Source organism: Haplochromis burtoni, unplaced genomic scaffold, assembly GCF_018398535.1.
Source record: "Haplochromis burtoni strain Fernald_Lab_line unplaced genomic scaffold, NCSU_Asbu1 Contig_16, whole genome shotgun sequence".
In the NCBI taxonomy this organism is placed as follows: Eukaryota; Metazoa; Chordata; class Actinopteri; order Cichliformes; family Cichlidae; genus Haplochromis; species Haplochromis burtoni.
Window position 1 is genome coordinate 2,774,090 of NW_024582377.1, and position 14,661 is coordinate 2,788,750.

The 14,661-nt window shown below is 43.2% G+C and overlaps 1 protein-coding gene across 3 annotated transcripts in view; it reads right to left on the reverse strand.

Moving 5' to 3' along the window:
• Positions 1-518: 518 nt before the first annotated feature.
• LOC102307063 (signal-induced proliferation-associated 1-like protein 1) overlaps positions 519-14,661 on the reverse strand; it is a 37,513-nt gene continuing 23,370 nt past the window's right edge. For all 3 annotated transcript variants that reach the window (XM_005916881.2, XM_005916882.3, XM_042218247.1), the window contains exons 8-21: positions 10,558-11,137; positions 9,163-9,437; positions 8,794-9,045; positions 8,546-8,689; positions 8,281-8,435; positions 8,116-8,198; positions 7,411-7,829; positions 6,376-6,582; positions 5,612-5,774; positions 4,205-4,406; positions 3,242-3,391; positions 2,910-3,039; positions 2,567-2,645; positions 519-2,470 (exon numbers count right to left, since the gene is read on the reverse strand). In XM_005916881.2, coding sequence (XP_005916943.1) covers positions 2,327-2,470; positions 2,567-2,645; positions 2,910-3,039; positions 3,242-3,391; positions 4,205-4,406; positions 5,612-5,774; positions 6,376-6,582; positions 7,411-7,829; positions 8,116-8,198; positions 8,281-8,435; positions 8,546-8,689; positions 8,794-9,045; positions 9,163-9,437; positions 10,558-11,137 — 2,983 coding nt within the window. In that variant the 3' untranslated portion in view covers positions 519-2,326. The remainder of the gene's footprint in view (positions 2,471-2,566; positions 2,646-2,909; positions 3,040-3,241; positions 3,392-4,204; positions 4,407-5,611; positions 5,775-6,375; positions 6,583-7,410; positions 7,830-8,115; positions 8,199-8,280; positions 8,436-8,545; positions 8,690-8,793; positions 9,046-9,162; positions 9,438-10,557; positions 11,138-14,661) is intronic.

Genomic DNA, 14,661 nt, shown 5'->3' on the forward strand with positions numbered 1-14,661 from the left:
GTACCTCTGGTGCAAATTACTGACCTCTGTCATCATTTTAAGTGGGGGAACTTGCACAATCGGTGGATGACTGAATACTTTTTTGCCCCACTGTAGATTACATCTTCAGTTATGGCATGAACTCAGAAGGTCATTTTAATAATAGCAGGTTTGATACAATAACTGCTATTTGAATGAATAAAAATTCAAACAGACCTAAATCACACCAATCACCTGCTGGATGTATAACGGTCCACGTCTCCGCCCTGCCTTCTCTCCTGATCAATCAATCTGTCCCACGCAGCCCTGAATGTGTCTGGACAACCGCCTCATGTAATCAAGCTTGAGTGGAAAAACAGCACCTCTCTGTTAATCACAATGCAACAGCGGGCAGCCACAAGGCCGCCAACAGGTATCCATTTACTCAAAGCCACCTCATATAACCCCCAGCAGTTGTGCTAGTTTCCTATTTTGCTCTTGTTGATGAATGGCATGTCTAAATCGCAGTACATTAGTACAGACCACTCAGCAAGACAAAGTGTAATTGAACAAAATATCTTTAATAGATATAAACTTTTTTTGTGTGTTTGTTTTTACACATCACAGCTCAATGGAAACAGAATCACATGCTGACACACATGTTAAGAATGAAGGCATAGGGGCAATCTGCTACCGTATGGGCCTACGACTCATTTTGTCTGAGTCCGGCTTGTGGTTCCACTCTGCACTAGCAAGTAAAGCAGAAAGACATCAAAAATAACTGTAAAAAATAAGAACGAAGGTGCGATTTTGATGAATATTAAACTCTCCTTATATACAGTTGCACAGCATCAGGGTACAAAAGGAAATAGTTAAAGTATGAGGCTTAAATAAGGACTGAGCTCGGTCATCTGCAGATCAGATTCTGTGTGGGCTTTCGCGCAGATTTACAGAAGTACAGAAAACTGTAGCTGGGATTTCAGGATTTACACAGCATCTTATCTGCAATAATATAACAGCACCAACTGACTCCATCCAAAGTTTTAGGGATCAGATTGAGGCATTTTAGCGTGCTATGGGAGGAAAAGGATGTGAGCTCACTGTAGTAGTATTTTACATCTTGTCAACACCAAGTGGCGCTCTCAAATCAATCCACTGCAGCAGGCAAACGTTTTCAGGATTAAAAATATCAATATGTTCTCTAGCACTGTACTCTGGATCAAAAGTTACCCGGCTCCTGCTGGAAACGTTTGAGTCAAAGGATACATCTTGTCACGTAGGAAACCATTACTTGTATATACTGTACATATCTAACTGCATATGGCTGTTTTGCTTTTCTTGGCCATCATCTTTGACATAAATACTCTTTACATTATTATATCAAGGGAAGGCATGAGAAAAATAATGTGAACATCACATATTTACAATAATCTGAATAAGTGACACTGAATTGTCGATTTCTATCTTTATGGCACCCATATTGTGTTTGTAATATATATATTTTTATATCTTTTCATGTGACCAGTAGTCCTATACAAGTTTTACTTGCAATAACCCTCGCTACACTTGCACAGTCTTTTACATAAGCGATACAGACAGGCACTCGACCTTACAGTGTTTACAGTATGTGCTATGCAAAGGGTCTGTCTGTCTATCTGTGCCTACCTACCAACACTAACCATCAAAAATGCAACTCCCATCCTCTCTTATAGTATTTACTTCACCTTTTTTCTCTTTGTTAGTAATACAAAAATAATCAGATCAGTGTTGTTATCTGTGAACTAGGAAAACTGGAGAATGTCTTAACGGCAGCACATTTACAGCACACCTGTCGATTAAGATCAGGGACTATATTCAGCAACTCTTGAAGAAATTTTAATTTGTGTTAGAGTTTTTTGTTTAATTGGAAATCCGTTCACTTAAAATTAGGTTACAGCTGGGGAGCTAAACAGTGACTTTAAATCCCTTTAGGTTTGGTTAGCTTTGAAATCGTGCTCTCGCTTTCTCTGACATGCAGGAATACCAACAGTCCATTCAAGGGGGGGAAACAAAAACATTATATTTTATGAGCTCCTAAGTAAGGGAGAGCATGCCGATGAAAACTGACACACAGATACGCCGCTGCTCTTTTTTGTCTGTCACCCTGGATTCTCCTTTGTCTTTTGTGGTCACTGTTCACACAGATCCATGAGGCTGAGGAAGGATGATGTTTACATCCATGTTGGCACTAGTTTGTAACAGTACAAGAGCGACACTGTTTTGTTTTTTTTATGTGATTCTGTTGTGCACCGAACATTACTGAAGAGTTTGAAATCAGCTTGAGTAGTGGTTATTCTCCCAGTGGAGAGCAGGTCAGCAGCAGCGTGCATCAGTTCATGTCGATGGTGTTAAAGACCCACTCTGTAAACTTCTTCAGCTTGGCGGAGGCGCTGTAGGACTCCTCGAGGAGACGCTGGTTGTCCTCTCGCAGGCCCTCAATTTGAGCTTGTAGTGATGCCTTGGCATCCTTCTCCTAATGGTTACAAAAGGCAGGTTCATACTTAGATTTTGCATCTATGTTTGAGGCTGTGCCGAAGAGGAACAGGATCAATCTAGCATCACAAATCACCTTCTTTAGGTCCTCCTGTAGTGCCTTCACCATGGATTCTAGCTGGCTCACTTTCCCCATCAAACAAGCTGGAGTCTCTCTGTGAGAGGAAAAAGCTTGACATTAGCTGGGACCAACATCTCACCTTAAATGATGGGTAAATGTTTCTTAGTCCAGTCTTTCTCAGTGATGGTACATGTAGCTTAGCAATCCCCAACAAACACTATTGTACTACTGGCAGGATTCATCGGTGATGCAGTGGTGTGCGATTTGCGGAAAATCAGTGTTTTTGGTGGCACACTTCTGGAAAAACCAGTGGATGAAAGCAAACATTGGATCTAGGCCATGACCTGAGACCTCTCACCCTGGCGAAGGCTGTCTCAGTGGAGCCGCCTGAGGCTCGGCCTGCTGGGGACTGGTGGCTGCTGCTGCTGCTGCTGCACTCTCAGCCATGGAGTTCTCCTCCTGGGCTGCTAGGAAAACCAACCTCTGCTCTGATGCATTAAAAAAAAAGTCAAATGTCATGTTATCTGACCTAAACAGAGAACAAATACAGTGTAACAGTGCCCTCTTCTGATAAAAATTAAGATGGATGGTGGATTTCTCTATTACAAAACTAACTTAACCTTCACTTTAAATGTCTTTTTGTTTGTGGTTTGTTTTTAAGGATGAAATGAAAACATGACGCCTGGTTACCCTCAAAGGCCTTGGCAGCATCTACCAGGTGGGCCCAGTCAAGCGGGCCATCTGCCCCCGTGTCAGGCAGGGGCATGAGGACAGGCTCTTGCAGCTGTTGTTTCTTCCTCTCTTGGTCCAGCTCTGAACTGTCTGGGGCTGACAGGTCTCCTGGGAAGGAAAAGAACACAGTCAAACACAATGAATGAGATTTGTATCTGTTTTTAGGGGGCTGAAGATGGGAAACTTTATAGTCAACGCTTTTAGCACGGCATGGCCAAAAGACTTTTTCAGTAGCAGTGTGCTTAGTGTGTTTAAGCTTTTATTCCATTATCTGCAGATTTACGCATACTGTATATACAGTATTGTGTAAAAATCTTTAGCCACCCTCATATCTTTAGATTTTGTTGGGAAAACTGGAAATGGATGCAAAGAGGTATGCAAACGTACATGGTAATACAACATAAAGGCAAAAAAAGAGTTTGTACAATTCTAACAAGCTTAAAGTTCCAATAATACTTCGCATGACCACTTTTATTCTTCAACACAACTCTTTTAGACAAGCTTTCCTCTCATTTCTTTAAGTATCCCTCGGGAATAGTTCTCCGGGCTTCTTGGTGGACATTAAAAGCTCTTCCTTAGATGTCGGCTACATTTCTGTTCTGTTCTCTCTCAGGATGATCCTACACTGCTTGCGTAATGTTGAGCTCTGGGGAGGACATTCTTTTTCAATCCAGGTTTGCTGAAGACATCTTTAAAAAATTACAACAAAGTCAGGCTCCTTGGAACAAAAAGAAAGGGTTGGCTCAAGACTATTGCACAGTAGTCCATCTGCTCCGTTATGAACAAGAGGTCACATAACGAACCATGTTTGAGTTAGAAGGTTTTTTAACGTGGGAAACTCTTCCCGATTCCTGATGCGGATGCGTAAACCACTACACTTTGGAGCCACTACAAGTTCAATCACATAAACTAGATGTTTACCGAGGGATTTGTGCGATGCTCGCCGACTCGGTCCGTGGCGGGCGGTGGGTGAACGTGGCATGGTGGAACAGGAGAAAAGAAGGTCAGTAGGCGTTTCACGCTGTCCACTAGAGGACGGCTCCCTCTGCCCGCTGTAAATGCTCTCATCAGACAGGGTTCTCTGAAGGGAACGTCGACTGGGTGGGGGGCCTGGAAACAACGGCTTCACGAAGGGATGGAAGCAGACGAGAAGACTCAGGTAAAAAGCGAGAAAAAGAAAAACTTTGCACGGAAACACTGAAGGGTTTTTATTAATATTCTATTAGGGTTGTGCCATATCGTATTGTCCGTGATAGTAATAATAAACACTTTTTAGCAGGGCTTTAAACAGCTGGTTAAAAACCTCGACCCAATATGTTATATCCCAGGTAGTTTTATCATGTGCGGCCCCTGAAGAGTTACAATATCAGGTTACATTAGCTGTTGTTAAACTAAAGTACTTTTTGTGTTTGTGAGAATCTTCACAGACATAAAGTATGTAACAGATATTTTATATTTTGCTTACAACTTCCAGGTTATCTAACATGCTATTGTGCTTACATTTGACTTGTGAAGCTTCGCTACTATGCAACCATAATACTGCTGGCACCTCGTTTTAAAACAGTCCTTGGTGAAATGACAAACACTACATGACCACGAGCATGTAGACTTCCTTACTTGGACTGATGATGAGGTGAAACTGCTATTTTAAGCAGCACAAGATGAACATAATGTATACACAGAGACAGAAAACAAGCCTTAATTTGTTATCAAAGCAAATGTGGTGGTTTATTAGAGTGGTACCAGGAGCATTATCCATAATCATACAGTTACAGTAGCGGGAAAAGAGTAGAGCCTGACTGATACCGATACTGTACCAATATTTGGTTGATTCAAAACGCTGATTTTCTCTTATATCACCTGATTTTTTTTTCTTTGACACAGGAAATGTAAACATGTTTCTTTAACATTTCTTATGTGTAGTTATTTATTTACTCGTTTAAGAGCTGCCCGACTTTGCTTGGATCAGCATGTTGTTTTGTTTGTGGTGTTCCTAACAGCTGCGGAGTGCCATCTGGTGGACAAAGTATGATAGCACAGTTAAAGGGTGTTTCTTCAGTATTGACCACTATAAATGCTAATACTGACAGATCGTCAAATTGCTGTTATCAGTCGGCTGATAAATCGGTCCGGCTCTAGTTATAGTAAAAGATTAGTTAAAATACATTAGCCTAATTTTTTGTGACCAATAAGGCTCAGTCAGGAAGCAAACCTGGGTGTCTATGTTATTTTTGTTTTCCCCTCAAAGAGCCTTGTTTTCAAAGAGTGAAGATGTAGTCATGAGTGGGCAAAGTAATATAATAGCTTATCGAAAACATCTCCCTGTACCTTCTCTTCATTTGTAGTGGGTGGAGGGCTGTCAAGTGTGATGAGCTTCTTTAAGTCTTCCTCCAGGCTGGACTTCGCAGTGTGCCGCTGGGGAGACTGGGAGCCCCGGAGATTGGCCCTGAGCTGGGGTTGACCACCCAGCAAACCATCACTCTGGTGCCGTCTGAAGATTAACATAAAAAAAAAAAAACGAATTCAGGCAGAAATCTCTAGAAACGACAAAGCATGTCTGTGATTAGCAGCAACCAGTTCAAATGCTCAGAATGGCAGCTGTAACTGTTCCCAAACCAAGGTGTTGGTGATCTGTAGTCGAATAAATTACTGATTTATTGCGCCAGGAAAAACCGGTTTGTGTGAAAACATTTACCACCAACACAAAAGATAGGAATCGGCTTTCTGACCAAATTCAATATGTGAGAATAAGAGTGGAAATTTTTTTTGTCTTCCTACAAACCAAAGAATATTGATCTACAATATTACAGGGTACAATACAAAGCACCTTCAGAAAACTATAAATAAAACTGAATAGAGTTGAATTGATGTGGGAAAAAATAAAAACTCACCACACGGTGGCGCTGCTGACCAACTTTTTAAACAACACCTTTAAAATTAGCTGACCACTCAGTGAGACAAAGATAAAATATGTCGACATGATTGACAGCAGGATCCACTCTGCACTAAGTTATAATATTTTATCTGCATGCAATGGTGCTTTAGAAACAATTTTGAACAGATGTTTAGTAAAATAATTATTTCCATCTTACTTGCGAGTGCTGCCAAAATCCACCGAGTTAACAGTTCCCCCAGGCTTCCTCCAGCCAATGAGATACTTTGAGGTGGCTCCTTGACGAGGGTAGAAGCTCTTGGAACCTGGGGACTGGGAGTTTGAGGATGTGGGTGATGTGGGCACAGGAGCAGCCTCATCCTGGGGGGACATGGGCCTGCAGCCTGATGGACCAGAAGAGGCTGAGCTGGGGACAAAACAAAAAGCAAGGGCAGAAAAGTGTGACACAGCCTTACAATTTCATCAGTATCAAACACAGAGAGCAGACTGATTGAAAAGAAAATGCATTAGTGATGCATTTTCATTGCACTGATATATTTTATTTTTCTTAATGTTTAACTATCAAATTACCTTAGTTACCTTTAATAAAGCTGAACAAACAACAAAGAGCCAGGCATCCTTAAAACCCATTAGTAAAGGTGTTCCTTCAATATATGTATCCAGATATCTCTGCAGACTGGATAAACTGATGAATTCATAAATATTAAATAAGAACACCGTGTCCTTGCACTTCATTTTCAGCTCTTTAAAATAGCATTCCTACAGAGTTTGACATTAATGCTTGAATTTTCCAACATCGAGTTTTGTGTCTGTGCACGAACTATAAAACAAAGCTGCCAATGTACAGGTCTGGTGGAGCCGAGTTATTTCTGGCTGAGTGAAGAAGAGAGGCAGTAAAGCTTTAGTTGATTCAAAGGAAGTGGGATTTAGAGGAGGGGGGAACAGTGCTGAGCTCACAGTCTGCATTTCTAGCAACTTCAAGCACTTCCTTTCTATCATGGATACCCAGAGACGGAGATACATACAAATGCAAAACCACAGACACAGATATTTCATTCTTCCGCTCCCCCTTTGTTAGTGCCAAACCGCAGAGCTTTGGACTTCTTTTCAGCCGGGACAGTGCAGGATATATCTGGACTACAATGAATCACTGTCTGTTTAATGAAACACTGATGCAAAGGATCAGATTCCTAGACTGCCTATGTAGCTAAATTCTAACAGAACAGCAGCACACCTGGAGTGGGCGGCGCCATCACTTGGGCTATAGGAGCCGCTATCGGGACCAAGTGGCAAGGATAAGGGGCTCTTCCCTGGGATCTCGGTGCCTTGAGAGATGACAAGACAGTCTGGAGTTGGAGGTGAAGTGTCAGCGGCCGTCTGGCCGTCTGGTGGCTCATCCTGCCAAGGGATTTTGTCTTTGGCCATGAAGGCACCAGTGGAGGAAGCTGTGCTGCTCTGCGTGGCAGTGAAGGAGGTTGCGTCAATGCCGCTGTCGCTGGAGGTACCCTGAAGATAGCCACTGAGATCCAGTTCACTCCGCACTCCGGAACGGGAGCCGACTTCGTACCACTTCTCGTCGCTGTGGGTGGAGCTGGAGGCGTTGCTTGACAGTGTGTTGCTGCTTGACTGGCTGGATGAATAGGGAGCATCTGCCTGTTACCAGATGAGAAATCTGCGATCAGTTTCTAGATAGAAAAACAGGACATTTTGCTGCAGCGTTCCCCCAAAGACTGTTTGTTTTTTATCACCTCCCATAACTCCTCATGCTGCGATCATATTTACCCCAATGTTGGAAACATTTTAATTAGTGGGCACACAAACTTTAGCTCACAGTCATATGATGCTAACTGTCATTAAACAGCAGACCTCTTGTTAGCACAGGGCCTCCTTTATCAATTCAGGAAGGAAATTACATGTGGTGGTGTTGGCTATCACTCACCTTGGTGCTCTTGTTAGGAGACACGTGGCTGCTCTGCTCTGACGGCTGAAGTCGAGGAATCACCACCTTGGAAACCACGGTGTCTAAGACGTACGGAAAATTTAGAGCCCATAATGCAAAACATGTTTTTTGATTTACCAACACTGAGGTGGGAGTTCTGCCTACCTGAGCTGGGTTTGTCCCCTGATCTGCTAGCGGGATCACCCTCCCCAGGTCGTGACCATCCAACACCTGAGCTCGACGATACTTTGATCCCATTGACGCCCTCACCTGCCACATGGCGCACAGATGAAACGGGGGACTGGCAGTTGTTATTAAACCTGAAGAGACATAAAAAATGTTATCTATGTTGCTGTGTAGCACACATCAAGTTTTAAGAAAATATATATTTATGAAATTTAGTCTGCATAATTTGTAGCGATGAACTCACCCGTCAGGCATAGACTTTTGCCTCCAGTGGGTGGAGGCCATGGTGTCTGTGTAGGAGAGACTGGAAGGGGAGTTTGTGTTGTGCAGTGTGCGTCCCATCACAATGGAGCAGGCAAGGGCATAGTTGTCATTCCCTGGGGAATATCTGTGGACACATATGCATGCGATTAAAGACATATGTTACAACCAGACAGAAGTTAGCGCTGCATGTCTGCAAGTTTCATAACAGCATTATCGTTATTATGTGACCTTTTGGGGTTGAGCGGTCGACCATCGCTAGACACACTGCGGGGAATAGCAGCAGGATTACTTAAGTCTGTGGGCGGGGCCTTGATGAGGGTTCCTCCCATGCCAGCAGCACGCGTTTGAGGGCTGGATGAGGTGCGTGGCCACTTGGTGTTGTTGTTTGTGGAGCGAAAGGGAAACTTTAACTCATAGGGCATGCCCTCTTTGTGGTTCTTGTAGTCCACAAGTGGCATGTGGTAGATTTCTGAGCAGCCTCTGTTGGCACATGAAGCAATCGCAGTCAGAATACTTTAAGGATAGCTTCAAAAGCCACAAACCAACACATCAACTACAGTCTCTCTTGTATCCATTTGTGACTTATATCCACAGTACCTGCGTGGCGTTGAGTCTTCATGTGGAGGAATGATGACCACCTTTACAGTGACAGAGGTTCTAAGAAGATCAATCATTTGCTCGTGGGACAGCGAGGCCACGGACACCTTGCAAATCTCCACTAAGCGGCTGCCCTGCCTGAGCCCAGCCTGCCAGGCATAGCCGTAGGGCTCCACCTCTGCTACGATCCCCTCGAAGTTGACATGAAAGCCCAGCTGGCCCAGGGCGTTACGACGTAAGGTCATCTCTGTGGTTTGGCTTCCCTTGGTCAACAACTAGAGAAAAGACGGTGTGAAAGATCAAGGTTGAGTCAGAAAGGTGGTGAAAAAAAAAGGGTGGATGAAATGTATTGTTAGTCACAAGCTGACGCACATATGTCAATAACATAACACGCATGTCATAATGCATTTTTCTGCACAGTTAGCCTGATCCACGGCTCCAAGGGTTGAAGATAATTTTTTGAGCAATCCGGTTATAATTTCTTAAAATTGGTGTCTGTCAAATTTTTCAATTTTTCGGCCCTTTGAGCACCACATGGAAAATGCTAATTTGTTCAGTATTTCCAAAAGAAGAGAGCAAATTCTGCAGGTGATCTCTATAAAACTGGACGAGCAATGTCAAAACAATCCAGATGAATCTGGATAAAAAGCACCATAGGCTTTTACAGATCCTGTATATGCCTTTATTGAGTTCACCAAGTAGAAAACAGTGGTCTGAGTTTTGGATGTTAAAAAAAGAAGATGAAGAAGAAAGAGCTCTTTCCTGTACTGTCAGCAGGAAATCCTTTTTTACTTTATCATTAAGCAGAACTGCAGTGTCTGATGAATGATTGAAATATCCCATCAAAAGTGCCGCTTTATCTAGACCACAAGGAAGGCCTCAGTAATGATATGAATTAAACTACTATGCATTATGCTTGGCATGACTTTTAATCACAGGGTCAGTGCAGCATCTGTGGCTTTCTGGTGAGTCCATAATTTCAGGCTACGCCCTTATGTTGCTGTAATCATCAACAATAGTTATTTTTTTTCAAGCTACTGTTGTCAGGGAAGTGGACAAAGGGAGAGTGTGTCCTAACACTTAAAGACTTCACCAAGCACTTTTTGGCTGCATTATTGTTCACATACACAGTGACTCACAGACTGGGACTGGTTAGCTGGGTGATTTGGATTTTTACTAGATGACACTAGAAGATAACCAGCTAAAGAGTAAATGTGCTGATATAAAAGTAAGAATGCTTTCACGATAGTCACAGCTCAAAGCATCTCTGTGTGTGTTTATTACAAGATGCTTGTCAGAGGTGCACTTTTTAAGGCCTGCAGCCTCTGATATCTGCAGCAGATGGTGTATGCTATAGACATGTGTGGCTACAGAAGGTAACGGTGCCCCACTGACCTCCAGTCTTTTGACAACCTCTCCAAAGTCCTCCGTGTTGTTATTAATGGAGCGCAGCGATACGCTCTCACCGCGCTCATAGTAGATCTTCATAGAGGCGGGGCTCCCGGTTGACCAGCCAATCACATCGCGTGTGGCACAGTTAAACACGACCGCTTTGGCCTCTTGATCCAGCAGGATGATGAAGTCGTTTGAAATGGCCAACAGGCACTCGCGTTCAGCCCCGGCTACTTGATCTTCGGCATGAACCTGCCAGGTTATAGCCCCGAGGCTCCGTAGCTCCGCCCCGCTGTACGGACGCACCTTCTCCCGCCGTTTGTGTGCCAGAGAGATGAAGGGGAACTTCCCAGAGGGTTCCACTGATGTACTGGTCACGTGTCGCTCTGCCAAATCCCGCAGATACTCCTGCCGTGTCCGTGTTGCCATGGCGCCAAATTTATTTGACTTATGAGCTGCGTTCTCAGCGTTGATGACTTTGGCCAAAAGGAAGTCCCTGAACACGGAGGACTTGGGAAAGGTCACGCCTTTCGGGATTGGTGGGCCAAAGGAGGGAACGTCCTGGGAACGGGTGACAGCCACACTGCAGAAGAAAAAGAGAAAAAGAAGTTTTAAATACTCAAGAATTCATATTCTCTGGACTTTCCATTAGCAAAATTGTCAAGAAAGACAGCTGTATGTTTTGTTCCAGTTATAGATTCATTATGCATTCATTTTTAAAGGTTGCCATGACAGCAAAATACTTTTCTGTAAACACTGGGACACCATGAGCAACGTTATGGCTTTAAAGCAAGGGTGGGGAACTCCAGGCCTCAAGTGTCGGTGTCCTGCAGGTTTCAGATATCACCCTGGTCAACATACCTGAATCAAATGATTAGTTCATTAGCAGGCCTCTGGAGAACTGCAAAACATGTTGAGGAGCTAATTTAGCCATTTAAATCAGCTCCACTGCATCAAGAACACATCTAAAACCTGCAGGCTTTAAGGCCTGGATTTCCCCCACCCCTACTTTAAAGGAAGGGCATTAGTCTAGTCATGAATTCCGAACTGACCAATCAGAATGCATTACAAGAATGCAAGTGTTTTGATGGCAAAATTTTCTTCCTGTAAGAAAAAATCCCAAAAGAAAACCAAAGGACACGGAGGAAGGAAGTGTTATTATGCATTGATAATTAGTTTTTGTTTCTTTGAGTTGGGGTTAAGGTCCAGAAGCAGGTATAAATAATTATTTCAGCCTTTTAGCTTCTTTGACTCCTATCTCCCAAGCGGCCAGGCTGAATTTCTTTGTAGCCAGATTAACAGAAAGTAGAATGATACCCCAGGATTGGCTCTGGTAAGGATGAGTTTACTGCATAAGCATGTATATTCAATTATTTTAAAATGCATTTTAAAATTGCATATAACTTTTTTTTTTAAACACATTCATAAAAAGTGGAGTATAGAATATGCACATGCAAAGATAAATAGACTGAATTAACACAGCACAACATACAGTTTACTGTATGGTTACCTCACCTCTGACCTTTGCTCTAAAAAGGAGGGTGTTCTAATTCCTACAGGCAAAGCTCGCGTCTTGTCCACTGCTCATATTACATTTTTACACAATGGCCGTTTGAGTTAAATTACTATCAATTAGTAACTGTGTGGCGATGCTGCCGTCTACATGTTCTTCATTAGAAATCTGGGAAACTTTACAAGAAAAACCTTTCAAAAGACTTTAAACTACCAATGAGGAAAAAAACTTGTCTGCCTTCTGCCTTTAAATAAGTATAGGGGCTATATATAGCTATAAGTTCATACGTGCATGTACACTAAAAACCGAAAAAACCAAGACGTGGTCTCGGATAAGCTACTTTGACAGTCCTGACAAAACTCCATCCAGCCCATTAAACAGATAACACAGCCTCTGCCTGTAGCAGAAATGCTGCAAACCATGGCCGACTGCACTCAGCATATAAATGCTATACATCCAATCCTAGATGACAAGCCAGCTCCCAGTGATGACACCCTGCCACTCTCTGCTACATCATGGTATATGGAGGAGCAGCACTGTGGCTCTGGCTCGCAAGCACAAACAAAGATCATTTCCTAAACAAAGATCTGGTTACGCAATCCTGCCTCGCTGGCCCCGTGTGACTTTGAGGCAGCGGTTGAAAGCAGCAGATTAGCACCCCGCTGGCCCCAGGCCACTTACTCCTTTAATGCTCCGGTTTGGCTCAATATGACCTGGGAATTATCCAGATCTCAGCAGCAGGCAATGACAGGCTATTAATAACTAGATGACTCAACAAATAAAAACATGCCCTTTATTAATAGAGATTAAAGAGGCAAATGCATTGTGTTATAGTAAAGGGAAACAGGGGAGGAAAGAATCTCTTCATGTAAAACAAAGTTTCAAGCTAGCATATATGATGTGCAACAATTTAAGGAAGGAGTGTGATAGGGAGGGCTACTGAGCAGCTGAACTGTAAATCCCTGCATCAGGTACTCTTGTATGGCTTTGACCACCACACCATAGCATGCTGAACTCAACACAAACATGTGCAACTTACCTCCTGTCTTCATCAAAAAGTAACCAAGCTCTTCAGATTACTGCATCGAAACACTTATATTCAATCAAGGCGGTAGACAAACTGTGCCGATGCTAACTTAATTCTTCCTTGTTCCTATAATACAACACCCAATATAAACCACGCAATACTGTGTAGCAAATCCTTCTAACTGAGTTCTCGTGTCCAGACTCTTTTTTCTCCCCCCTTAAACCATCAGGGGAAGGCATCCAGGGAAAGACTTGTGACAAACAGTCAGGAGTGAAGTCTTAACACATGGCGCCTCAGTCCACACAGAATATGAGTTGAATTCGAAGACTGAGATTGTGTGGATGATTCTTGCGTAGGGTAGCAGGATTGTCTTCAAGGATTCGGTGTCTTGGGCCTCTCCATTTCTTCCATAAGCTAAACAACAAAGATTTCTCTCTTTCTTTCAGAGTATAAACTAAAAGACGAACCCCTTATGCAAAAAGAAAAACAAACGAAAGCAGCCACGAGTCAATGAGATGGAGTAGCTCATCAGAAAAAAAGAAAAGTCAGCACGGAGAAGAAAAATAAAAGGGCTCGAAATAAATTAGCCCAAATATGACGGCGCCGTGGCTGAACAGACAGAAGGTTGGCTCGACCTGTCTGCTCCTCAGGTTGGCTCTGTGAGCTCTGAGAAACACTGCTCTTAACAGTCCTGCCCACTCACATGCATGTCCATTGAAGAGAGCACTTCATGTGCATGGCGCTAACTCCTTCAGACCACTCCAACTCATGCTGCCCAAAGGCAAAGTGGCAAGCAAGGAAAGGAGGGGGAGGGAGGGTTGAGACTTGTATTTATATGAGTGTGTGAAGAGTGAGTCTTTGAGTGAATTAGTGTACGGCGGGTGGGGGGCAGTGTGTGCAAGTGAGCATGAGAAAGAGGTAAAAGGAGAAATGGGAGTAGGGGAGTGAGTGGGAGCAACTACATGTGTATAATATCTGTGTGTTCAAAGCACAGAAAGAGCATGTGCAGTGGGGTAGAAACGCATAAGTGTCAACGCCACACAGCTCCACGGGAGAACCCCCATCAATGTGACAGCTACTGCACAAGTAATTTCTTCTATCTGACATTAATCAAACTAATTCACACGCATACAGATGTGCAGTGGAAACGCAGCTCACGAAGACGGGACAGCAGCCAGGCAACAGGCTTTTATGCTAGCGTTTGCCTTCCAGTCAGTGCTTTTGTCTTAATGCTACTGTAGCTACCTGCATGAAAACACATCTACAAGCTCTGAAAAGTGGTGTGGAGCTTTTAAGAGTCCCATAAAAGGATCCGGTCCCAGACAGAGATGCGAAGCCAAAATCAGATTTTCATTCAACGTCACTGCTGAGGTTTGTCAGTTTGACCCATTTAAAATTGTAATGCATCTCGTTTTCACTGCATATGCTCATACACTGCCAAAGCATCATCATTCAGCATAAAATTCTGCGGTCTGGTCTCAGACACAACCTGCTTTGCAAAGATATGCACAAGGTTTACTTTATGTAATTTATGTACATTCATTTATGTTAATGTATAACCACTACC